Raw genomic sequence first — 27,059 nt, 5'->3', positions numbered from 1 at the left:
ATAGCAAAAAAATTTCTCTCACAATCAGCAATTTTGACATTTTCTACATATATAACAAAAGCAAGAAAAATACATCTCTCTTCATAAAGTAAGGTATATTAGGAATAATGCCCTTATACTGAAGACACATTATTAACAATAATAGCTACCATCTACAGTAATTTTCCCTGTAATCCTATAGTGTAGTATTGTTACCTCCATTGAAAGGTGATGATGATGAAAATAACCACCTCACTAATAGTCAGCATATGCAAGGACTGGGCTAAAAGCTTTACATGCAGTACCTTATTTAATCTTCACAGGAACCTTATGAGGTAGGCATGATTATCAACTCATTTTATAAATAAAAGAGAAATTGAAGTTCAGACTGGTTTAAGAATAGGTGCAACTGGGACTTCTCTGGTGGTCTAGTGTTTAAGGCTCCTCTGTCCCAATGTGGGGTGGGGGTGGGGGGGCAGGTTTGATCCCTGGTCAGGGAACTAGATTCCATATGGTACAACTAAGAGTTCACATGCCAAAACTAAGAGTTTGCATGCCACAACTAAAGATCCTGCATGCTGCAACTAAGAGTCTACACAGCCAAATAAATAAATAATAAAAAATTTTAAAAAAGAAACAGAATAGGTGCAACTAGTAATGTACTAAGATTAGACTCAAGCCCAGTGTTGGTTCAAACCTACGTTGCTTCTATCCCATAATGCCTCCACCCCAGGGGGCATAATAAACACTGAAATATTACTATTATTATTATTACTTTATTGCACTTCAGATATTGCATTTTTTACAAACTGAACATTTGTGGTAACCCTGTGTCAAGCAAATCTACTGGTGCTGTTTTTCTAATAGCATTTGTTCACCTCATGGCTCGGTGTCACATTTTGCTAATTCTTGCAATATTTCAAACTTTTTCATTAATTATATTTGTTACAGTGACTGGTGACCTGTGATATCTGATGTTACTATTGTTAATTGCAAATGTAGTGGAAATAACAAGAGAACTAGAATAAGATGTGGACCCTGAAGATGCGACTGGATTGTTCCAATTTCCTAAAACTTTAACAGATGAACAATTTTATCAAGATGGAATCTACTCCCGGTAAGGATGCCATGAAGACTATTAAAATGACAACAAAAAACTTAGAATGTTATGCAGAGTTAGTGGATAAACAGTGGCAAGACTTGAGAATTGACTCCGGTTTTGAAAGAAGTTCTACGGTGGGTGAAATGCTATTAAACAGCACTGCATGCTATAGAGAAACCGTGAAAGGAAGCGTCAATCTAGGTGGCAAACTTCACTGCTGTCTTAGTTTAAGAAGTTGTCATGGCTGCTCCAACCTTCGGCAACCAGCACCCTGATGTCAGCAGCCATCAACACAAGACCCTCTAACAGCAAGAAGATTATGACTAGCTGAAGCCTCAGATGATGGTTAGCATTTTTTAGCAATAAACTGTTTTTTATAGCACAGGGAACTACAGTCAATATCTTGTAATAACCCATAATGGAAAATAATCTGAAAAATAATATATGTGCATCACCTTGCTGTGTACCTGAAGCACTGTAAATCAACTATACTTCAATAAAAAATATATATAATGAAATACAAAAACTTTTTTAGACATAAAATGTTTATCACACACTTAACAGATTACTGTACATGTAACTTTTACATGCACTGGGAAACCAAAAAATTCGTTGTGACTTGCTTTCTTGCAATACTCACTTTATCATCATTTAGAACTAAACCTGGAGAAGGAAATGGCAACCCACTCCAATGTTCTTGCCTGGAGAATCCCAGGGATGGGGGAGTCTGATGGGCTGCCATCTGTGGGATCGCAGAGTCGGACCCAACTGAAGCGACTTAGCAGCAGCAGAACTAAACCTATAGTATTACCAAGGTCTGCCTATACTTTTGTTACCAAGAAAGTTATCAGGATGACACACAAATTGTATCCAGCTGTATTTTAAAGCTTTTTGAGTGTATTCTAAATATATCAGCATATTACACTGAAGTGAACTAATTGACCAGAAATGAAAACTGTGTGCTGTATAAAAACAAAACAGAGTAAAACAGTGATGGGAGAAATAAGAAACTTTTCCAGCATGCCTGCTTAGGTTATTGACAGGCAGGGAAGATCAGCTGTAAATAAAAAGCCTCACCATTATCTGCTTTCTTTAAAACAGATGGGAAGAAAAAGGCATTTGCTCAACAGCCATTCTCCCTGGGTCCAGTTTTTAACGACCAAATTTGATAGTGAACCGAAAAAGAATTAACACAGCAGGTCTGAGACGGTCACTCTTAGACAGACCTGACTACAAGGTCAGCTCCTGACTAGCATCTGGGAATCTGGATTTTGGGAGGGTTGCTACTACCCCTGATAAGAATGGTCACCATGCCTACATTCTTTTTACAAACAAAATGGTTTATGCTGAATTGTCTGCTTTCCTTCTGGGAGTCTGGAATTTTGGTCAGTGCTAGGCAGAAGGTGTCTATGTAAGAGCTCTGGGCGAGAGTCTCTTAAGTGCTTCCCACTTCTGTAAGGGACACTTCACGTGTGTCGTTAGAATTTGCCACTGGAGGAATCAAGTACAAGCTGTGTGACTCCGCTGAGGGAGGACTCCTAGAAGCTTGCACCTGGTTTCCTCTGGACTTCGCTCACATACATTTTCCCTTGGCTGGTTTTGTGCCTATAATTCTTATTCTGGGATAAAGCACAGCTGTGAGTACAGCAACGTGCTGAGTGAGTCCCCCTACTGAACTCAGAACCTGAGGGTGCTCTTTGGGATCCCAACACAGATAGTAAGATAATTCCAGGCTATACTTATAAAATAGTTACTGTCCATAACATGACCATAAAATTTTGCCTAAAATGGACATGCACCCTGGAGAGGTTTTACTCCCACTAGCAAATACTAAAGTAAGTTCCAAAAACTGACTGTGAATTAAGCCATGGATATTTTTAACAACTGATGCTTACCAGGAACTCTGGCAGGAAAGGAATCAGGAGATCCTGCTCCAGCACCACCCTCTTCTTCATCTTCTTCAAATTCCAAATTCTCTTCTTCACCAGGTGCTAAAATTCTTCTACATGCAAAAGGACAGAAAAAACAGTGAGCTACAAAACCTAATATACGAGAGAAGCCAAAATAGCTACTCATTTCCCAGGTAAAATGTTGATTAAAAAAATGCTGACATAAAATGTTAATATGTTGGATTAATGATATCAATGATACCAACACTGATATGATACATCCCAAAATATCTGAAAAATAGATATAAAATAAGATGACAAAATAAGAAGACAAATACTGGTGCTAATTTATTTTACCTTAAAGGGACAGGCTGAACATCAAATGGGAATTCTTTATTATATGTAAGAATATTCTTTAGGACTAGAATAAAAAGAGAAAGACACATGAATTATGTCATGAATCAGAATAAAAAGATTTATTGTAAGTGACTGATTTTAGTCAATTTTACCATGCCTATTAATATGTATGTATACATGTTTGTGTTTGTCTGTTTGTGTGTGTGTGTTCAATCGCTCAGTCATGTCTGATTCTTTGTGACACTATGGACCATAGCCCACCAGGCTCCTCTGTCCATGGGATTTTCCCCAGCAAGAATACTGGAGTGGGTTGCCATTTCCTCTTCCAGACCCAGGGATCAAACCCGTGTCTCCTGCATTGCAGGCAGATTCTTTACCGCTGAGCCACTGGGGTGTCTATTAATACTTAAAAAATTCCCAATCTTATCATCCAAAGCCACAATGCACTTGTCCATTGAATATCTTAGCAAAATGAAAGCACCAGTAATTTCAGAGTACTGTCAGAACTCCAAGGAAGGTAACTTCCAGAATCTCAGAGCGCTTATGGAAAATGAACTCCAAAATAGTTCTCTGTACAAAATCCTAGGTGAGACATGGGGCACCTGAGAAAGACAATAATTCCTCCCTGGAGCACTTTAAAAGATTGGTGTCAAAGTGACCAGTGAGAGGGATATGAGTCTATCTTATTCTATGTCTTGATTAGTCTTCCCCTTAACTCCACAAAACTGGTAAAGTTTATAGTAGTGAGGATTCTCATATACATTTACCATAGTTTATTATACATATGTAATGTATACACACATATATGTACATATATGCTTACATACAGGCTCGTGCATGCTCAGTCGCGTCTGACTCTTTGCAACCCCATGGATATTGTAGCCTGCCAGGCTCCTCTATTCATGGGATTCTCCAGGCAAGAAAACTGGAGTGGGTTGCCACTTCCTTTTACATATACATGCACACACAAACACAAAGAGGGATTTATCCTCAAGAGAAGTTTTCAAACAATCTCTTGTATTACAACCTCCTGTATTATGGTGTGGTCAGTGATTATATCCAGGCAAGGAAACTTAAAAAGAGAGATGCTCTATAGTTCTACCTACATTTGGAGAGGTGCTTCATATCTGATCTTATGGATTGCCAGTATCTACTTGCAGTTATATGAGGGTAAAGTAATCGCATTAATTGTACAATCCAAAATGTTTCTGTGAGTTTATACTCAACTTATTCATTCTAATTTTGGAGTCCTGCAGTTGGGAGCTGAAATAGGTATGCATGTTGTCATCCTCAAAAAGGAAATCCCTGAGTACAGGTTGCAATTACATGCCTTACTCCCACAGGAATCAAATGTGTTTATCATGCTTCTTTTAATATATGCACTCCTATAAGCCCTTCAGGGAGAGAAGTCTGAGACTTGTGTCTATATTTTCACTCATTCTTATTCTCTCTCTCCTTCCAACTCCTACCCTCCTTCTTCTTCTCAACAAATGTGTACTGAGTGCTAAGATATGGCAGTGACAGAGACAGAGGGTTCTCACCTTCATACGGATCTTAGACCCTAGTCAGGAAAAACAGACAATAACAAGCCAAAAGGAACACAGTGATGTTAAGACTGTGACTGAAGGACCCAGAAGATGCTTCTGTAAGTGGAGTAGAGGGATTACTTTAGCTGAACTGAACAGGGTAGGCCACTCAAACCTGAATTATTAGAAGACATTTGAGCCATGACCTGGATGAGAAGAAATGTCCACAAGCAGCTCTGGGCAAGGGCTCTCCAGGTATTAGAGAACAGGCCAGAGCAACAACAAAGGCTCTGCAGCAGGAGTTTGTTCAAGGAATGGAAAGGACCACAAAGCTGAAGTCTGATAAGCAAAGGGCAAGTGGCAAAAGATCTGAATCAGATCTTAGCCCTCCCATGATGTTAATGACTTGAGCATTCATGTAACTACTCTGAATCTCGGCTTCCCCAGTTCCAAAATCATATTCTACCTTTCTTCACAAACTGTTGAGAGAACTAAATTAAATAACATAATATATGACATTGCATAGGAACACTTAAAGTACCATACAAGTCAAGTCTACATTATTATATGGTAATTTATTCTCGCCATAGTTCTCCCTATCTGACTGACTAGAATCCTATTATTTTAGATCTCACTAAGAAGGATTATTTTTCAAATTTTAAGAATATCATCTCTAAACTTGGTGCATGACTGTTTATTGTGAGTAAACTATTCATTCAACTCAAATATCAAATAATCACACTGTATTACTCTAGATGCTGAGAATGGGAAATGGGTGACAAGATTATGCATATTTATATCAGCAATGACCACATTTTAATAGCGAAAAGGAAAAAGTCAACCCTTAAAATGTAAACAAAACATCAATGAAACAGCTGAAAATCATATTACTTATTAAGAATATCCTGAATTTGTATTATAACAGAAGAATTAAACAGTATTTTCTTTTCTCAGGTATCAAAGTTTTGAAAAGGAAATGTCTGTCCTGGCATAATAGCCTCTTCTTTATTTTGTATTTACAAGTATAGAGTATATCAGATATTTAAACTTGTATGAATAATTTTGAAAGAAAAATAACAGCACCTTTCTTGCTTTCTGTAATTGCAGGATGGGTTTCCATTTTCACCAACTGGGGAATAACAGGGATTCTAATGTCCTTTTAAAATAAGATTCTTCATAAACTTAACATAGGATTTTTCTTCTAATATGAATCTTGATATTTTTGGAGGTTGTAGAAAAGAGGAGAAGCTAGTTTATAATTTCATGGAAGGGGTGATCATGAGTGTGGAGTCCACTACGATTGGGGACTAACTGGTTCATTCAGTAGGAATAATGCACATAGGCCCACTGAATGTTGACTTGATGGTATACCCTCTACTGGTGAGCACTCAGCACTCCCAGCCTACTCTCATGGAGCATGGCCTGCCACCCTCTTGAATCTGACATTAAAAATCACACACACACACCCCAAATGTACTTCTTTTTTTCCCTTGTAGCTAATTTTCATTTTTGTGGTAGAAAAAATGAGCAAGTGCTACCCATCTGAAAGTTTATTTTAAATTATGGGAAACAATTCCCTGTAGATATTTAACTCTATTCAATTTAAAAATTTGCCAAGTTCATACTATAGGCAAAGCAATGAATGAGGCTCTGTGGGGAAAATACAAAGGTTATTCACAACATTCTTGAGAAAAGAAATAAATATTAGTGAGAATAGTACAGGGTAGACTATGACAGTGGCTATAAAAAGTGCTCCTATAAAGAACATGAGACAGAGTCTAATTACTGCTAAGGAGAGAAGAGAAAGTTTTCAGGGCAAGGTGGGATTTCTTTGGGGCCTTGAAAGTTTAATTAATGGAAGGGAACTTTATAGTTTTTGGGGTGGTCATAGGGGGATATGTTTGAGTAAGAAGTAGTATTACTAAGGATTAACATAAGAAAATTAAATGACTATTACATTCAAGATCTTAGCTTTAGTATGAATTTCAGATAGGATTACAAAGAGATTTTAAAAATCTTGAAGGAAAAATACATTAGCAAAATAAACCAACTAAGACCAACAAGTTGAAAGATACAGTCATTTGTTAATTTTCCCTTCCTTATATTATTAGAAGAGGCAGAGGCCAGGTTGACTAAGAACACGTAATCTTAAATATAGTCAAATGCCAGTTTATTGAAAATGTTTAACTCTGATAAAATAACTCAAAACAAGTGTCTGATGCTGCTGCTAAGTCACTTCAGTCATGTCCGACTCTGGGCGACCCCATAGACGGAAGCCCACCAGGCTCCCCCATCCCTGGGATTCTCCAGGCAAGAACACTGGAGTGGGTTGCCATTTCCTTCTCCAATGTGTGAAAGTGAAAAGTGAAAGTGAAGTCACTCAGTTGCGTCGGATCCCTAGCGACTCCACGGACTGCAGCCCACAAGGCTCCCCCATCCAGATTTTATCAATTCAAAATCACAGGGCATAGCCTACTGAGATACAACATACACATTTAAGTTTAAGAAGCAAGAAGCAAATTAAAATCATCTAAAAATATAGTAAGTACCAGGAAGGGAGAAGTCCAAACAAGAAACATTATATAAAATCAAAATATAATTAAAAAAGAATCCAAATTACACTCTTTCTTCTCTATTCCCACCCCAAATCTTAAAAACAAACAAATCAGAAAACAAATGTAGATTTCAGTTCAATCTTCCACAAATACATAGGTCAATAATCTCTCAGGAGTTTGACCTGAAGAATCATGATATCAAGGACTGATGTCAATATTTCATGATTACAAGTATTAATAACAGAGTGTAATGGTAGGAATGTAGGCTTTGAGATCACTCCAAACCCAACCCAATTCGAGCATTTACAAGCTGTAAAATCATGGGCAAGTGTCAGCAAAATGTGGTCGAGTCTATTTATCTGAGTGTTTGGCACATTCCTGCTACTCTAAAAAATGGTGATCGTTATTACCAACAAGAGAGTCTATGAAGTAACAGGAGGAAAAATTGAGTGTGTCCATGCAAAGAGATAATAAACATCTGATTATAAGTGTTTACAGTCTTCACAGTGAACCTACATATTCTTAAGTTTTATTTGGAAACAAACTGAAAAGAGATGGAAAATAGTTACTAAATGAGGATCCCAAATCCTAATTATTATCATTTAAAATTGAACATTTCTAATTTTCTTCAGAAACATAATATAACTCAGACATCCTCAATGTAGCGGAAATCTCTTTTTTAAAATAACCCGCCTGCCAATGCAAGAGACACAAGAGACGTGGGTTCGATCCCTGGGTTGGGAAGATTCACTGGAGGAGGAAATGGCAACCCACTCCAGTATTCTTGCCTGGAAAATTTCATGGACAGAGGAGCCTGGTGGGCTACAGTCCATGGGGTCACAAGAATCGGACATGACTGAGTGACTGAGCACAAATGTGTTTTTCTTAAAATAATTTTATATACAGGCACTTACAAGAGACCGATTATTGTATGATTCCATTTATATGAAAAGTTCAGAATAGGCAAATTTATAGAGACAAAAAGTAGATTAGTGGTTGCCTCAGGCTGGGAATGAGGGGAAGCTAGAGGGAAAAGAGTGAATGCTAATGGATACAGGGTTTCTTTATGGGGTGATAAAAAATGTCCTAAAATTGACTGTGGTGATATTCAATACTTGTGCCCTTGCCTGTATTTCAAACATTTCCTCTAACAGAACATTCATTTGAACAAGCAGAAAAGCTTCATCTAGCACATCCTAACCACCAAAATATTTGAAGGAATTGTTTATTTAAAAAAAAAAGAGAAAACATTTAGGAAGGAAAATGAGGACAATAAGGAAATATTTTATAAACCAATTCAAACAGCTGGACTGCAGTTTTCAGTGACATTCAGTATAAATAGGCATCAAAGACTATCACTTTATACTTTCCAGTAGAATCTACTGTAAATGTTTACCAATGTAATTTAATTGTAGTCTTATTAAACTGAATAAAACAAAGGCTAAAACAGATAGGTGAGGTACAACATAGAGTCAAATAATTTTTCACATTCTGTAATGAAGTTGAGAGGGCTTCCCAGGTAGCAGTGGTAATGAATCCGCCTGCCAATGCAGGAGATGCAGGTTTGATCCCTCGGCTGGGAAGATATCTTGGAATAGGAAATGGCAACCCACTCCAGTATTCTTGTGTGGAAAACTCCATGGACAGGGGAGTCTGGTAGGTTACAGTCCATGGGGTTGCAAAGAGTTGGACAGGACTGAGCACACAAGGTGAACCAAACAATAATTACTAAAAATATCATAGGAATTACAAAAGCATGAAAAATTACATAGGATTAGATAGTAACAGAAAAGACTCAAATAAGCATCTCTGCTAAATAATCTTAATATCCATAATAGTGTAAACCTTTTTCTAAAGCAGTATCAATAAAAAATATGAAATAAAGCTTACTTGGTTCTAGCTTCTTCAGATCTTCCAGTTTAAATTCTTCCTGGGACTGTGTGGACTGAATTTAAAATATGCAAATTACACATTTTTAATACAAAGACTTCACTGCACCCTATGTCTTTTAGTATGGCTGACAAAATATTCAAAAAGTAGCCAAAATTAAGGAATCCATTTCTTGCTTTCAAGGTTAAAAAAAAAATTAAAAATTCCAAATTAGTTGTGTTTTTTTGCAACATTCTGACTAAAAATATTGAAGAAAACAATTGAAGCCGTATCTTTTATTTTTACAGTTTATATAACTTGAACTAATAGATCTTTTAATAGGAATTTAATCCATTAATTCTTATTGTTAAGAAATCCTTTTGAGACTATATTGCTTTTGACATGAATGCCTAACATTTTATCAATAGTTCATACTACTTCCTTTTCCTTATATTAAGAAGTTGAGGGGGGGGACTCTATTTACCTGTAAAGCTGCACTTCGTAATTCCAAGCATGTTGCAATTTTGCCTATGGTTTTCTGTAGGAAAAATAAAAAGTTATAAATACCAAATACATTATAACCGTTAGTTGCCAAAAATCGAGTTAATTTTTTACTGATAAGCGATCTATGATTTTAAAAGTTAGGTTAAATTTTATTTCTTTTTAGCATCTTGCAGACTCTGGAGATGAGAAACAGGAGGCAAAGGGCTGGGACCATGCAGAGAAGGTGAGCATATCTTCACTCCTGGTCTAATGTGCCACAACCAATTTTAAATCATTTGCTTTGATGATAGCTTTCTATATGATTTAAAGGGCAATGAAAAGGACTTCAAACATCTTCTCTCCAAGCTTTGCCTTCTCTTCTTCTCCATAAGGTCTGATATTCACTAAAAGACTTAAAATCAAAAATATCTGAAAGTTAGCACAATGGTATAATTTAATGCTGACTCAAGTCCAATCTTAACTTGTTCAATTAAATATATCAGCAATGCTAAGCAAAATCAATACTTGTGATAAATGGTGGCAAACTTTAGAGTCAGATCTGAGTTATCAAATAGATATAAATGACAGGGCATAGTCCTTGCCTTTAATAAGCTCAAGTTTCTATTAAACATGTAAGACACATACAAAATCACTGTAACAAAACAGAGGAACTTGGTTTACAGGTGTCAGAAAAGTAAATGCTAATGTGCCCTGAAGAAATAGGACAGGAATCAAAATTAGGAATCAAGCCCCAGTGACTGGGAGGATTTCTAAAACTAAAGAACTTGGAAAAACATCATAGTTCAGTAGTCTAAAGTCCCAAACTGAAAATAGGGAGATAGGTTTGAAATGTGAAATGTGTGTGTGTTGGAAGGGGGAGGGGTTATTATGAAGAGGACCTTCTATGACCAGCTGAGGAATGAATCTGTTATTGCTTTAGCAAGAAATTACACATATAGTTTTCGGACAGAAGAATGACTATCAGATTTGCCCTTTAAGAAAAATGTTGTGATAACCGTATCCCTAGGGTAAAGGAGAGAAGGGCAAAGACTGAAGGTTAGATGAGGTTATTTCAACTGTCCAGGTAATCAGTAGTCAGAAAAAGAACATGAATGACTAGGGTTGAATTGAAAAGAAGGAACCCAAAAAACAAATACACACAAGGGCAGGCAGCTAAGTTATGACAATCAAGACTTTGAAATCTTTCCAAAAAAGATATTTCTTAACTTTGTTAGAAATAAACCCTGACCATAAAAGTGGAATATATATGTACAATATTTGCAATGCCTTCACAATACAATATTCTGGGGAAAAGTGATGTTTCTCTACACATACTAATGACCTGCAAAAGTTCAATTTGGTTTCCTCTCATGTCAATTTTCTTTGGGAGATAAATGAGGAGCAAAGAGGAGTAACAAGTATTGTCCTGGTATCTGGTACTCAGGCTAGTGAGTGCTAAGCGATTATCATAAGGCATTATATAGCTGGGATAGCAATTCACAAAATAAAATACTAATTCCACAAATAACAAATGCTAGAGAGGGTACGGAGAAAAGGGAACCCTCTTACACTGAAAGTGGAAATGTAAATTGGTGTAGCCACTATGGAACAGTACACAGGTTCCTTAATAAACTAAAAATAGGGTTGCCATATGATCCAGCAATCCCACCCCCGAGCACATACCTAGAGAAAACTTAATTTGAAAAGACACATGCACCTCAATGTTCATAGCAGCACTATTTATAATAGCCAAGACATGAAGTAAGATGAATAAATGTCCACTGACAGATGAATGGGTAAAAAAGAACACACACACACACAGACACACAGAGAGAGAGAGAGAGAGAGGAATACTATTCAGCCATAAAAAAGAATGAAATGCCATTTGCAGCAACATGGATAGACCTAAAGATAATCATACCAAGTGAAATACATCAGAAGAGAAAAGCAAATACTATATGATATATCACTTGCATTTGGGATCTAAAATACGACAGAAATGAACTTATTTATAAAACAGAAGCAGACTCACAAAGAAAACAAACTTATGGTTACCAAAGGGGAAGGGATAAATTAGGAGAATGGATTAGCAGACACAAAGTACTATATATAACACAGATAAACAATAAAGTCCTACTGTACAGCAAAAAGCCTCTTGATGAAAGTGAAAGAGGAGAGTGAAAAAGTTGGCTTGAAGCTCAACATTCAGAAAACTAAGATCTGGTCCCATCACTTCATGAGAAATAGATGGGGAAGCAGTGAAAACAGTATCAGACTTCATTTTTGGGGGCTCCAAAATCACTGCGGATGCTGATTGCAGCCATGAAACTAGAAGACGTTTACTCCTTGGAAGAAAAGTTATGACCAACTTAGATAGCATATTAAAAAGCAGAGACATTACTTTGCCAACCAAGGTCCGTCTAGTCAAGGCTATGGTTTTTCCAGTGGTCATGTATGGATGTGAGAGTTGGACTGTGAAGAAAGCTGATCACCAAAGAACTGATGCTTTTGAACTGTGGTGTTAGAGAAGACTCTTGAGAGTCCCTTGGACTGCAAGGAGATCCAACCAGTCCATTCTAAAGGAGATTAGTCCTGGGTGTTCATTGGAAGGACTGATGCTAAAGCTGAAACTCCAATACTTTGGCCACCTCATGAGAAGAGTTGACTCACTGGAAAACACTCTGGGAGGGATTGGGGGCAGGAGGAGAAGGGGACGACAGAAAATGAGATGGCTAGATAGCATCACCGACTCGATGGACATGAGTTTGAGTGAACTCCGGGAGTTGGTGATAGACAGGGAGGCATGGCGTGCTGTGATTCACGGGGTCGCAAAGAGTCGGACACGACTGAGCGACTGAACTGACTGACTGTACAGCACAAGGAACTGTATTCACTATCCTACAATAAACCATAATGGAAAAGAAAATGAAAAAGAATATGTATATATATGTATAACTGAATCACTTATCTGTGCACCAGAAGCTTACACAACACTGTAAATCAAGTATACATCAATAAAAAATTTTCAAAAGTAAATAAACTACTACTGAGCAAAAGATATGACTCTTGGTCAAGGAACTAGTAACAATATTTAACTATTTCCACAATCTTTAAAATTTCCTTTAGTCTTAATGTGAGTTTAGAAAATGTCAAATTTTATTCTGAAATTTTATATTTAAATATTATATTTAATATAATTGCTGTAAAAGGATTCAAGATACAGATTTATTTACCCTCTGAAACAGCTGTTGTAGGGGAGCCAGCAACAATCTTTTCTATATAAAATCTAATATCCCTAAATCAGTGGTGTTCATATAAACCACTCAAATCTGACAAAACTAGTAAATGACTTTAATATAGTTGGTAATGGCTAAAACCTATTGAGCACTTACTAAGTGACAGATTCTCCTAGGTGATTTACCCACATTAATTCATTTAATCCTGACTATATGTATGCACTAGATACAACCATTTCACATCTATAAGATGTGAAAACTGAAGACAGGTTAAGTAACTTGTCCTGGACATCAAGGTCTTCAATACAATAGCAATATATACAACAAAGCAATATACTTATTTTAATACCATTTGGTCACACTTATATGTTTTTTTAAAAAAATGGTTTTGAAAAAGGGCTGTCTGTATTAAGGGACACGTATCAATGAGTGTCTTTAAAAATATTAGTTAACTTCTTTTCCTTCTTTATTATACAATCCATTTGATTTGATGTTTTTAACATTTCAGGTAAAAGATATTCTAGTTAACAACTGTAAGTCCACTAATAACCTATTTTAAATTTAAACATTTCTTCAAGTTAAGAAGAAGCAACAGTTTTTTTACAGTCTATTGAAACTATGGCAAAATACCAATAGGCATTATTCATAACTATTTTAAGGGACCACACCCAACATCAGTATTAAAAAAAGAGTGAAACACTATCATTTTTCAGCCACAGCAATGACTTTTAAAACACAGCATTTATTGACGTCAAAAGCACGTGCTTGCTACTGTCATTATTCCACCTTTCTTAGAAAGAAACGGTTCAGAAAAATTAAGAAGCACAGAACATAAATCCTGACTAATATACATTCAGACTAAGCATTCAAGGTAAGTGAACTTAATTTTAGAAAGATTTAAATAATTAGCATTTCATTCAAATTAATTGCATATGTGTAACAAGGTATATGGAGAAGGCAATGGCAAGCCACTCCAGTACTCTTGCCTAGAAAATCCCATAGATGGAGGAGGCTGGTAGGCTGCAGTCCGTGGGGTCGCTAAGGGTCGGACACGACTGAGCGACTTCACTTTCACTTTTCACTTTCACACATTGGAGAAGGAAATGGCAACCCACTCCAGTGTTCTTGCCTGGAGAATCCCGGTGACGGGGGAGCCTGGTGGGCTTCTGTCTATGGGGTCACACAGAGTCGGACACGACTGAAGTGACTTAGCAGCAGCAGCAGCAACCAGGTATATAGGTGGAAAATGTTGTCATTTTCAGAATACTGGTTGTTTTACTTTGTCATTAGCTAGGGGAATGGTTAACTCCAAAAGAGCTATTAAAGGAAAAAAGCAGTTAACAATTAAAGAACTACAGTAATTTTGCCAAAACATATTAAGGAAAAAATCATTTACAAAAATACACAGAGTTAAAGGAGTATAGTCTCAATCCAGACAATTTTTTTAGATTTAGACAGTCCATCGTCTATCTTCTAGCTGGGGGGAGGCAGAGAAGAAAGGAAGTGAGGAAGGAGGCAGTGGAAAGGGAGACCTATAAAATATAAAACAAGCATATAGTGCTGGAATTCTCATCATCACTAAATCTGATTCAAAACAGGGAAAAACTTTCGAAGCATCATGAGACAGGATGTTCTATTCTGTCCAGAAACTTACACGAGAAAATCTACTACACCAAAGTAGGGAATTTAATGGAATGAAAGCTTTTGGCAGCTATTTTTTGGCGACTAAACCCAGTTGTTATAATGACAAAACTATTAAGAAATGAAAGCTAAGTCAACTGATCATGAGGGAGGATCAAATAAGAATTAGAAAACTTTCTTATTTTCCACCAGAAATCTTTGAGATTATGAATATAAAATCCATATGAAGATTTTCTACCACCAACTAATAAAGTTAAGAGAGATCAGTGGTGTGGCTTTAGAGTTCATCACATTTAAAATAAATACTGAGAAATATATGTTACTCTCTAAAAAAATGATTCCTCTCATCTTAAAATAATAATACAAATAAATATCAATAATCTAAGATCTAACAAAGCATTTATTCATCAAATAGTTTTGAAATCTTACTGTGAGCCAACAGTAAAAAGTTTCAAAAAGAAAGTACTTTAGAAACATGGTGGTTTTTAAAAAAATCTTTTAAAGTTCCACGAATTGTTGAATGGTTGGCATAATTCTAAAATCTGTCTCTGCTACAAATACATTTAAAATAGTAAAAGCACAAAGAATATAATTCAAAATAGAAAACATATAGAATAGTTTTGCATAGACTAATGTAAGGAACATTCTCCATTTTCCTCTTTTAAGGAAACACAATCGAGTTTCTTCTCCTTTGGCTTATATGCCAGGTCTGGCATTCAAGTAATTTTGCAGACCTAACAGTCGGTTTCAAAATTTCCCATAACATGTTCTTTAGACCCAATGAAATATTATAAAGAGAAGAGGAGGAAGGCTTTCAAAAGCAAACCAATTTAAGAAATACTCCATTACCCAAACTCTTTAAAAATACAACATACACATTAGCATGTTAAAAGCCGTGAAAAGTCACAAGGGAAATCTTTGTTTTCTAATCATTTATTAACTTGGGAGTCTCTGACTTTTTCCTTCAGTTCAGTTAGTTCAGTCACTAAGTCATGTCCAACTCTGCGACCCTATGGACTGCAGCACGCCAGGCTTCCCTGTTCATCACCAACTCCTGGAGCTTACTCAAACTCATGTCCATCAAGTCGGTGATGCCATCCAACCATCTCATCCTCTGTCGTCCCCTTTTCCTCCCACCTTCAATCTTTCCCAGCATCAGGTCTATTCCAATGAGTCATTTCTTCACATCAGGTGGCCAAAGTATTGGAAGCTTCAGCTTCAGCATCAGTCCTTCCAATGAATATTCAGGATTGATTTCCTTTAGGATGGACTGGTTGGCTCTCCTTTCAATCCAAGGGACTCTCAAGAGTCTTCTCTAACACTACAGTTCAAAAGCATCAATTCTTCCACACTCAGCTTTCTTTATAGTACAACTCTCACATCCATACATGACTACTGAAAAAACCACACCTTTGACATTTGTCGGCAAAGTAATGTCTCTGCTTTTTAACATGCTGTCTAGGTTGGTCATAGCTTTTCTTCTAAGGAGCAAGTGTCTTCATTTCATGGCTGCAGTCACCATCTGCAGTGATTTGGGAGCCCAAGAAAAGAAAGTCTGTCCCTGTTCTCATTGTTTCCCCATGAGGTGATGGGACTGGATGCCCTGATCTTTGTTTTTTGAATGTTGAGTTTTAAGCCAGCTTTTTCACTCTCCTCTTTCACTGTCATCAAGAGGCTCTTCAGTTCCTCTTCACTTTCTGTCATAAGGGTGGTTGGTGTCACCCGCTTATCTGAGGTTATTGATATTTCTCCCAGCAATCTTGATTCCAGCTTGTCTGTCCTTCATCCAGTCCAGCATTTCACATGATGTACTCCACATATAAGTTAAATAAGCAGGGTGACAATATACGGCCTTGATGTACTCTTTTTCCCAATTTGGAACCAGTCTGTTGTTCCATGTACAGTTCTAATGGTTGCTTCTTGACCTGCATACAGATTTCTCAGGAGGCAGGTCAGGTGCTCTGGTATTCCCATCTCTTTAAGAATGTTTCACAGTTTGCTGTGATCCACACAGTCACAACAAACTGTGGAACTTTTTCTTTAAGTGACATTATATAAAGCCTATATGTCAAAGTGACTTTTTTTGCCTACTGTGAATGTTTTATCTGTAATTTTAAGGAAAGTTAAATTTTTAAATGCAATGACTTGCCTTATATTCATAATGAAGTACAGAGTAATGGGGGGTGGGGGCGGGGCCTTCTCCCAAGCCCAAGGAATAGGCAGGCAGGCACAAGCTCTCTATGGAGACACAAATGGCAGCCACATATGCCTCCTAGGCAGGTTTTTAAATACTAAATACCTCAGAAATCAGGTCTCCAGGAAAGGAGGAGGAGCAGACTACCTCAAAGGCAGAGGTCATCTGAAGATTTAGAGATGGTTTTCAAGATCATTTAGGGTTATCTTACCCCTCACTTCATACCCAAGGAATTTAAGGCCCAGAGACAGAGCCAGGGTTCAAGAGCAAGTCTTCTCACATCAGACCGCAGGCTCACTCCTCTAGGTCATGCTGCCTCCTGGGCCTTATGGAGGGGTGGATCTGTGTAAGCTGAAAAGAGAGCAGCTAGGCACCTACTGTAAACAGCTAAAAGTTAAACAAACAGCATTATCAAACACCCAGCTTCAGCCTCAGGAAGTTAAAGAAAATTAAGAAAAAGCTGATTTTGTCTCATTAATCTAATCATCATCATATGCCAAAGCTCATTTCTTGATAACATTTTAAAAAACTGTAGTATGTTTTAGGTCACATCACTTTATATTTGAGTTCATATTAGATCCTACACCTAAGCAGTAGATGTTGGAGATGAGGAATATAAGTAACTCGAGGCAAACAGGTGATTAAAACATGGCTGTCAAACTTTTTAAATTCCAAAGCTTTCAATTTGATTCCATATTCATAACATGCTTTGTTAGCTGTTAAAGTTACATATTCAGATAGTTGAGATTGTTTCAAAATGTAGATGTTTTAACCCTTAATTGTGTGATGTCAGCTGATCATATCCCAGTCATTCCTAGACAGATACCACAAATCTTGGACATGATAAAGCATATAGTCCTTTTCCGTTTCCTTTTGCAAACCAAATATTTCCTCTGAGCTAATTATCTTCCCGGGCTAAAATCCTAAGTTTCCTAAATCTATCATCAGTCAGTTCAGTTGCTCAGTCGTGTCCGACTCTTTGCGACCCCATGGACTGCAGCACGCCAGGCCTCCCTGTCCATCACCAACTCCCGGAGTACACTCAGACTCATGTCCATTGAGTTGGTAATGCCATCTATCTATCAGCAATACTAGCAATTATTAAGGAAAAAAGAAAACTACACTTTTAAATTGATAACACAGACTATAAATAGTTTTATATGAAAACATACTAACCTGTGTAAGAAATATGACTGACCCTAATCTTTGGGATTTTTTTCTTTTCAAACTCTTATAAAGAAGAATCAAATAAGTACAAGCCTAAGAAGTGTTCAGAGAGTCATTCCCACTCCTTGTACAAAAAAAGGATAAAAGCAAATTAAGTTGCCATAGTTTTCACAAAGTCTTTTCTTAATAAAGGGAAAACTGACATTAATTTTTTTCATTATCTATGAGATTAAAATCTCACTTAACATTGGACCCCTTGAGCTATGAGAAAATATGGATTGTTTCCTCCCATTTCTTCTCATTCTGTTAAAGTAAAGCTTCTTAAAATATCCCATTTTTCATAGTCTTCAGGAGTAGAGGGAATCAACTTGACACATTAAAATTTTAATTCAAGGAGAAAGGACACTCTTGAAACATTTTGAAACTTTATGCATTTATTTTGTTGATGGACTCATGCCAAATTTTTGACTTGAACTGATTTTTTTCAGTGGTGGCTTGTTTGGTTTTTGTTTGTTTCAAGAGGAGGTGGAAAAAGAGTTAAGGGAGTTCAGAATTAAGAGGTGGGATGCAATTGCTCACAATCTCACTCCAGTCTCTGGATCCCCCTCCTCCCAACCAAAGAATGAATGGTCTCCACTAAAGTCTAAATGGCTGAGAAAAGAAATTCATTAAGTGAGAAATTCACTGCATGGTAAATCATGTGGTATCCCTGATTACTTAATGATCAGCAAAGCATAATCAGTATCATTCTTTGTACTAAAGTATAATGGCTTTTGTTGTTTGTTTTTGCTTAATGGACTCAAAAGACAGACCGTTTTCACTTGGAATCTGATGTATCTAGAGATTATTTTATGGTACCTTTTGTTCTTCTGTGAATTCAGAATTATTGTGTTGAGCTTGGGCCTCTTTTTGTAGGTGTCTTGCTAATCTGTAAGAAGAAACAAACATTCTTTAGAAGTGAAGGACAGCAAAGTATTTCAAGTACAAGGTAAAACAATTTAAATCTTAAAAAACAGTTAAGTACAATAATACTTTTTCTGTTTTCAAAGTATAAATCTACACTATCATTAGAAACTAACTTTGTGCAACAATGAAAATAAGATACAATACTTTTCAAACCATTTCACTGGGATAAATTTCAGCTTGAGACCATAAAAACAGAATCATAGAGCTGGAAAGAATTTCAAATGACATCTAATTCAACTTTCTTTAGTACACATGACTTTCTTCTACAATAAACCAATAGCAGTTGTCCAGATTCAGCTTAAACACATCCCGTGAACACCAATAATAGTACTGACCAGAGATATTTTATCAGTCTATTATTAATTTGCTGATAAGACTAGTTCAAATTACAGTCGTAACAAAGTGATGATACTCTAACAAATTCTACTTTTGAACATATCTTTCAAGGCAAATAAAGAAAATTCCCTATCCGATCAGACATGGAAATCATTGTTTGCCCAGTTATCATCATACTTATAAACAGCAGCTAGTCTTGGATGAATTTTCAAGGATGGATCTGTGTTACAAGTCTAAGCTCAACAACAAAGATCCAGAGCTACTTCTGAGACACCAAAAACCAAAGGAGTGATGCTTACAGCTAAACAATAAAAAGACAAATAACTAAATTTAAAAATGAGTAAAGGATTTGACTGACAGAAATATTCTCCAAAGAAGATATAAAAGTGGCCAATAAGCACATGAATATAATACCATTAGTCATTAGAGAAATACAAATCAAAGCCACAGTGAGATACCACTTCACACCCACCAGGATGGGTATAACTTTAAAAGAGGGGAGAAAACTTACAGTGGGTGTTGGCAAGGATGTGGAAACTAGAATCCTTACACTGAAGTAAGGAAAGTAAAATGGTACAGTCATTGTGGAAAACAATTTGGCAGCTCCTCAAAAAGTTAGAAACACAGAGTTACCATATAACCCAGCAGTTTCAAAATCCTATGTATATTCCCAAGAGGACAGAAAACATGTTCACACACACACACAGTACATAAATGTTCACAGCAGCAGCATTTTGCATGATAGCCAGAAAGTGCAAATACCCGAGATAAACAAAATGTGGTGCACACATTCAAAGGAATGTTATTTGACCATAAAGAATAAAATACAAATACATGCTACAACATGGATGAACCTTAAAAACATTAAACTAAATGAAAGAAGTCAGATGTAAAAGATCATGTATTACCTGATTCCATCTGCATGAAATATCCAGAATGGGTACATCCATAGAGATATAAGGCAGATCAGTTGTTGTCAGGGGCTTGAAAAAGGAGAGAACTGGAAGTGACCCATTTCAGGTAAAGGGTTTCTTATGAGGGTGATGGAAATGCTCTGGAATTAGATAGTGGTGATGCTGGCATAACATTATGAATAGACTAAAATCTACCAAATTGTACAACCTCACAATGATAAATCTCATGTTATATGATATTTATTTTAATTTTTAAAATTTGCAGGGCAGCAGAGGGTGGTGGAACCAAAGAACCAAAAGGATTTTTTTTGGTGAAACATTTTATAACTGGCTAAAGAATTTGAAACTACAATTCCCAAGCATATTATACTATCTCAAGTGGGGAACAGAGGCAGGAATACAAGAGGTGCATGTGCTGGATTTCCGACCAAGCCACAGCAAAAGAAGTTCACCATGTTTCCAAAAAGCCTTAGATGGAGGTTCTATTCTATGTAATTGTATCTTTAAAGATCAGGCATAAAGTTCACTTGATGACCTCTATTCAGTCTATGAAACATCCACATTCTTCTTACCATAATGCAAGAAACTCCTACATGAAATCAGAACATTTACCAGGATAGTTCTTCTATGTTACTTAAAATGTTTCCATCCATTTGTTTCTTTTCCTCCCAAACTGGAAATCCCAGAATATTTTTCCTAAAATGTCATTCCTAGACCCACTCTATGCAGATTTTAAGCAGGAGTAAGTAGGTCCGTCTAGTCAAGGCTATGATTTTTCCCGTGGTCATGTATGGATGTGAGAGTTGCACTGTGAAGAAAGCTGATCGCCAAAGAATTGATGCTTTTGAACTGTGGTGCTGGAGAAGACTCTTGAGAGTCCCTTGGACTGCAAGGAGATCCAACCAGTCCATTCTAAAGGAGATCAATCCTGGGTGTTCATTGGAAGGACTGATGCTAAAGCTGAAACTCCAATACTTTGGCCACCTCATGCGTCGAGTTGACTCACTGGAAAAGAGTCTGATGCTAGGAAGGATTGGGGGTGGGAGGAGATGGGGACGACAGAGAATGAGATGGCTGGATGGCATCACCGACCGATGGACATGAGTTTGAGTGAACTCCGGGAGTTGGTGATGGACAGGGAGGCCTGGCGTGCTGTGATTCATGGGGTCGCAAAAAGTAGGACACGACTGAGCGACTGAACTGAACTGAAGTATAATTAGAAATAGACAAAGCCATACTTGTCCCGTACAGTACTTTCTTTACTTTCTAACTGTTGCTTGTCTACCATCTACATATAGTTCTCTTTAGGAATCAGAGCCTACACTTAACAATGTCAACTGTACATCCCTGAATTCAGGGAAGCTACAGTGTGGCAGTTTCTTTATTTGACTAGTTCCACTTGCTTAGAGAATCCCATGGACAGAGGAGCCTGGTGGGCTGCAGTCCATAGGGTCACCCAGAATCGGACACAACTGAAGCAACTTAGCACACACACACGCCCACACAATATGCCAATAATGACTGTTAACCTAAGCAGGTCACTGTCAGAAGAAAGACTATAGGAAATATTGCAAATCATATATCCTATCTGATGAAGGACTTATATCCAGAATATACCAAAAAACCCTTCTAACTCAACAGGGAAAAGACAACTCAATTGAAAGATAGGCAAAAGGTTTGAAGACATTTTACAAACAAGATTTACAAGGAAAATAAGCATCAAAGAAAAGATGCTCAATATCATTAGTTGTAAGAGAAAGGCAAATTAAAACCAGTGAAATACACTATATACCCCCACTGCGAAGCTGCGAAGTCGCTTCAGTCGTGTCCGACTCTGTGCGACCCCATAGATGGCAGCCCGCCAGGCTCCTCTGTCCATGCGATTTTCTAGGCAAGAGTACTGGAGTGGGGTGCCATTGAGCCAGCAATTCCACTCTGTGGGTATCTACCTAAGAATGAAAATACACGTGTACACAAGGACTTGCCTGTAAATGTTCACAGCAGTATTAAAAAACTAGAAAGAATTCAAATGTCCATCGATTAGCGAATGGATACACAAAATATGGTATATCCATACAATGCAACGTTACTCATCAGTAACAAGGAACAAAAGACTGATCCATGCAACAACATGGATGAAACTCAAACACAGGGTGCTAAATGAAAGAAGCCACACACAGATCACATGATTCAATTTACACAAAATGGCCAGAAAAGACCATTTCTTCTTTAGAGACAGAATGGAAATTAACAGTCGCCTGGGACTAGAGTGGGAATACGAAATGACTGCAAATGTGCAAAGAGACCTTTGTGGGGTGATGGAAATGCTGTAAAACTTGATTGTAGTGATGGTTATGCAGCTTGGTAAATTTACTAAATTCATTCAATTGTAAAATGGTGAATTTCACTGTAGATAAATTAAACCTCAATAAAGTTATTTTTAAAAACTTTTTTAAAAACCTAGGCAAAAAAGCCAAACCCATAAATGACTGCACCATTTAAGACAAAATGAGACATAAATCTGTCCACTGAGGAAAAACCCACATGCTCTAGGTATCAGAAGAGCAGGTAAAAGAGTTGACATTCTACTAGTAAAGGTGAGAAACCTACCAACTGTTCTTCTCTAGAGAATAACCTCAGTTTACAAGGGTGCCTACAGTTAATAGAGGACTATTCTCAAGGGGAAGTTTTAAATATACTTAAAGAACATAAACAAGTGACCCACAGAGTCCCACAGCAATCTATGACAGTTCTTCTCAAACTATCTAGAGTGAAGGATGAGCTTCCCCCCCTCAATCTGTTCCAGCCTAATGCTTTTATAAAATAAAAACTACCACAAAAATGTCAAACTGCAATAAAGTTCCTAAATCTTAAATCCCAATTTCTTTACTTATCTCACTGCATACCAGTAACAGCTTGCAGACCAGCAAAGATCTGGGACCACACCTTGAGAGGTGCTAATATCAGACATAGTAAAGACGATTAATAGGTATTATCCAACCTTCAAACTCACCCATTCATTTAACAAATATTTATTGAGCATCCATGTGCTGGATCAATACCTTAAGACTGATTCTATGAAATCGGGAAAAGAGAGTCCATGCCACTCTACCCTAAGTTAGGGGGCAGGGACCCACCCCTAGGCTGCTGAAAGAGGTAACCTGCTAGATAAGAGTTGTTTTTAATTCATGCATTATTTGGGGAAGCAATTTTAGTTTTGACATAATTTGTTTAGATTTTCCAATAGTATCGTGGCATCAACTCCTTAATGCTTCCACAGCATACTCCTGAATCAAGCCATTCACTAGAACACAATTACATAATATCTAGATAAGAGAAGGAAATGGCAAACCACTCCAGTATTCTTGCCTGGAGAATTCCATGCACAGAGGAGCCTGGTGGAGTAGTTCATGGGATCCCAAAGAGTTGGTCACAGCTGAGCAACTAATACACACACACAAAACAACCTACTACTACTCTGGACACTAAGCATACAGTAGATAACAAAACAGACAACTCCCCCTATTTTCTGTCCTCAAAGAGCTTACATCCAAGTGGAGAAGGAGACAACTAACCAAATGAATACAAAAAGTGTATTGTATTTTAAATGGCGGTAAGTACTATGGAAAAAACCAAGATTAGGGGGTTGGATCTGCAAGAGTGAGGTAAGAGGGAGTGGGAGTGGATAGCAGTCTCCGGATTCAGTCCACCCACCCCCCCCCTTTAAACCAACAGTTTTAAACAGGGTGGCCAGAGTGGGTCTCACAGGGAAGATGGTATTTGGACAAAGACCTGGAGGAGGTTATAGAACAACCCAAAGAGACAACAGGGAGTGTTCCAGAAAAAGGGCAAATGGACTAAGGCAGAAGCAGGCTTCAGGAAACAGCAAGGAGAGTGGTAGTGCTTACTCTTTTCATACTTCCGTGACAGAAATACCCATTTGTTTTAAAATCCTCCATTAGACTCAGTACTGTAAGGGTGGAGATCAAATGTTATTCACGTCTATATGCTTAGCTCTCACTTGCTGACTGAGGGATGAAACTGTTCAAGCTGTGATATTCTTACAATAAGTACAAACATGCTTATTCCCTCCCTCAACATCAGCATCCCATGAACACACTCCTGTATGTTGTAGGGTTGTAAAAACACTGCTGGCTTCCCCATCAGAAAGGCCAGTTCTCCCAGACGCCTCCTCCTCCTCTCAGTATCTAGTCAGTGGCTAAATCCTGTCCATTCTTTTTCACATCATTTAGTGGCTCTCAAATCTTCTCTTTTTCGGCAGCTTTTCTCACAGATAATTCAAATAAAACAGATGTCTGGCCTTCAAATTTGTGAGTATATTAATTTTAAATTCAACTTCATTTTATATGTAGCCTGTATGTTTACAAAGTTTAATCCAAACATGACACATTTCTATTCAAATTTGACATTGGTGGTTTTTATAATAATTTGCAAATTACTCTGAATCATGACATTCAAGATTAGTAACTGAGGTTCAACAACAGATTTGTCTGTGTCTATTACTCCCTTACTGAGATGTTTTTAGAAATTCCAGCTAAACAGCTTGCATATTCAATTTTCCTTTGTAACTTCAATTGGACATGGTATTCTTCACTTTCCATTATAAGGTCTGCTGCTGAGTGCCAACAGCTGCGAGGTCCCACAATCACAAGTAAAAGGCAGCTTTAGATTTCAGGTTATGCAAGTTCAGTTAACATAGAATGAGGATGCCCGGGGGCTCACTAACTGGCTACAGAATGGAAGGGTACATTCTCGGGTAATGAAGGAAGTCTTCTAATGTGTCCAATTCACTTACACAATGTATCAAAACATTTGTGTTTAACAAAATGTCTTAAACTCTACACAGTAGAGCAGACAGGATTTGAAATTAAAAAAAAAAAAAAAAAATCCCAGACTTCGGTAATATAGTTGTGTGACTCCAGGTAATCGCATTAACCTGAGCTTCAGTTTCCTCACTTGTAAAATGAGAATAATATTCTTACTGAGCAGTTGCAAGAGTAAGTGAAATCAAGTGAAAGTGCAAAACAAAAGCCAGAAGTTATCACACATGGCAAAATGGCCCAAAGCATGGTGGTTTTCGAAAAATGGCAGGCAATTCAAAGTCAGTACGGTGAGATAGAAAATATCTATTCAGGATTTCTCTGGCGGTCCAGTGGCTAAAACTTCCGCCTTCCAATACAGGTGATGCGGGTTCAATCCCCGATTGGGGAGCTGGACTCCCACATGCCTGGCAGCCGAGAAATCAAAACAGAAACAATATTTTAACAAATTCAATAAAGATTTTCAAAACGGTTCACGTTAAGAAAAAAATCTTTAAAAACATCTACGCATTTAAATTACCTTAAAGGTCAGATAAAAACAAGTAACCACTGTAGAAAAAGAATACAGGATTTAGATCTTTCAAGGACCAATCCTATATTCTTTCCAAAAGACGTTTGAGAAAGAAAAAAAAAAAAGTTTTACTAGCACATGGTTTCAAACAATAACTTACTTTAAACCAAGAGGTAATTAATGTCAACAGTTTGCAAACAATAGCATTTTAGCGAGCAGTTCAGTAAAATGTGCAAGAACCAAGCAAAGTTTTATATATACGCAAACCTGGCCTTATAATTTTAAAAACATCCCTGAAGTTTTGGGAGGAAACCAGAAAAGGAAAGAAACTGGACTTGGGTAGATCAAAGAACCTGGTGCTCACTTGTACCCGGCAGCTATACGTTATACACAGGAAAAGGAGGAGGGACCCGGAGAGGGAGTGGTGGCTCCTGTGCGTGGTCTATTAATTCACATTTTGCTCTCTTCTGTTCACATCCTGCGCGGACTCCACCCAGAGCAACCGAGCGAGGGGCGGGTGGGACTCACCCAACCTAGCAAATAACAGTCCTAGAAACCGAAACGGATTCGAGGTGAATTGGGAAAACAAGGCTCCCTAGAAAGAGGGGCGGAGAAGGGGCGCGAGAGGGGACCTTTCTTTTGGCTGATGAGACCTCCGGTCTCGATGCTTCCCGGGGGCACCCCCTCCTCTCAATCGCCACCCGTTCCCTCCTGCCCTACACGGGGGAGGAGGAAGGCACCGTACACAGAGCAAGGCCACTCATCCTGGAACGTGGGCGGAGAACACAGAAGTATTCCTAAGAGATTCTAAAAGAGAAACTGAGGGGCGGCAACGTGAGAGAGGCGGAGGAGAGGGGGAAAGGAAACTGCGGAGCGGGAGACCCGGGAGACGGTGGCAAGGAACTCAGGAGCAGCCTGAATGGGCTGGCGCCCCGGGAAAGAAGGGCTACCTGTTGCATTGGAACTGGCCCGGCGCAGGGCGAAAAACCCCAGAGAGCGGACCGTTGTCTCCGGGGCCAGTGAGATCTCAGCCCCAGAGCCTGCGGGGCCCCACCCTGAGGAGCCTTGGCTACAGATACAGTGATGAGAGACACCGACAGAAAGAAAAGGGGAGGCGGTCTGGCCCGCTCCCGCGGTTAGTCACTCACATCTGATACTCGTCTATCGCCTCCACCAGCTGGCCCCAAGAGTCGAAGTCGGCGCCTCTCCTAAAACTGGCGCCCCAGCGCTGCAGCAGACTTCGGGTCACCTCCGACATGGCCGGTCCCCACCCCGTCCCCTCCCGCCCCTACCCCCAGGAAAGGCCGGGCTCTAGGGCGCCATCCTCCCCGGGCCTGGCCCCGACATTAACAGGGCCAGGAGGAACCGCTACGGCCACCGCCGCCACCCGCCAAGGAGCCGCCCAAGCCCATTTGCCGCCACAGCCAAACTTTGCGGCTCTGAAGCGGCCGCCCCGCCGAAGCTCCGCCCCCGAGGCCCCGCCCCGGGTTAGG

General features: G+C 38.3%; 1 protein-coding gene across 3 annotated transcripts in view; it reads right to left on the bottom strand.

Annotated features, from left to right (window-relative positions):
• AIDA (axin interactor, dorsalization associated) overlaps nucleotides 1–26,984 on the bottom strand; it is a 51,428-nt gene extending 24,444 nt beyond the window's left edge. Inside the window, exons 1-7 of one of the 3 annotated variants that reach the window (XM_055419860.2) lie at nucleotides 26,715–26,823; nucleotides 20,209–20,354; nucleotides 18,857–18,926; nucleotides 9,762–9,815; nucleotides 9,299–9,353; nucleotides 3,328–3,391; nucleotides 2,977–3,083 (exon numbers count right to left, since the gene is read on the bottom strand). In XM_055419860.2, the coding sequence (XP_055275835.1) occupies nucleotides 2,977–3,083; nucleotides 3,328–3,391; nucleotides 9,299–9,353; nucleotides 9,762–9,815; nucleotides 18,857–18,926; nucleotides 20,209–20,246 (388 nt within the window). In that variant the 5' untranslated portion in view covers nucleotides 20,247–20,354; nucleotides 26,715–26,823. Of the gene's footprint in view, nucleotides 1–2,976; nucleotides 3,084–3,327; nucleotides 3,392–9,298; nucleotides 9,354–9,761; nucleotides 9,816–18,856; nucleotides 18,927–20,208; nucleotides 20,355–26,714 lie in introns of all 3 variants that reach the window. The other 2 variants (XM_055419861.2, XM_055419859.2) reach the window with 2 other exon arrangements.
• Between the last annotated feature and the right edge of the window lie 75 nt (nucleotides 26,985–27,059).

This window comes from Moschus berezovskii, chromosome 17, assembly GCF_049115385.1.
Source record: "Moschus berezovskii isolate FMDL1 chromosome 17, NW_MosBer_1.0, whole genome shotgun sequence".
NCBI lineage: Eukaryota > Metazoa > Chordata > Mammalia > Artiodactyla > Moschidae > Moschus > Moschus berezovskii.
The sequence above is the reverse complement of the archived record's forward strand: the minus strand, read 5'-3'. Positions and strand labels throughout refer to the sequence as shown.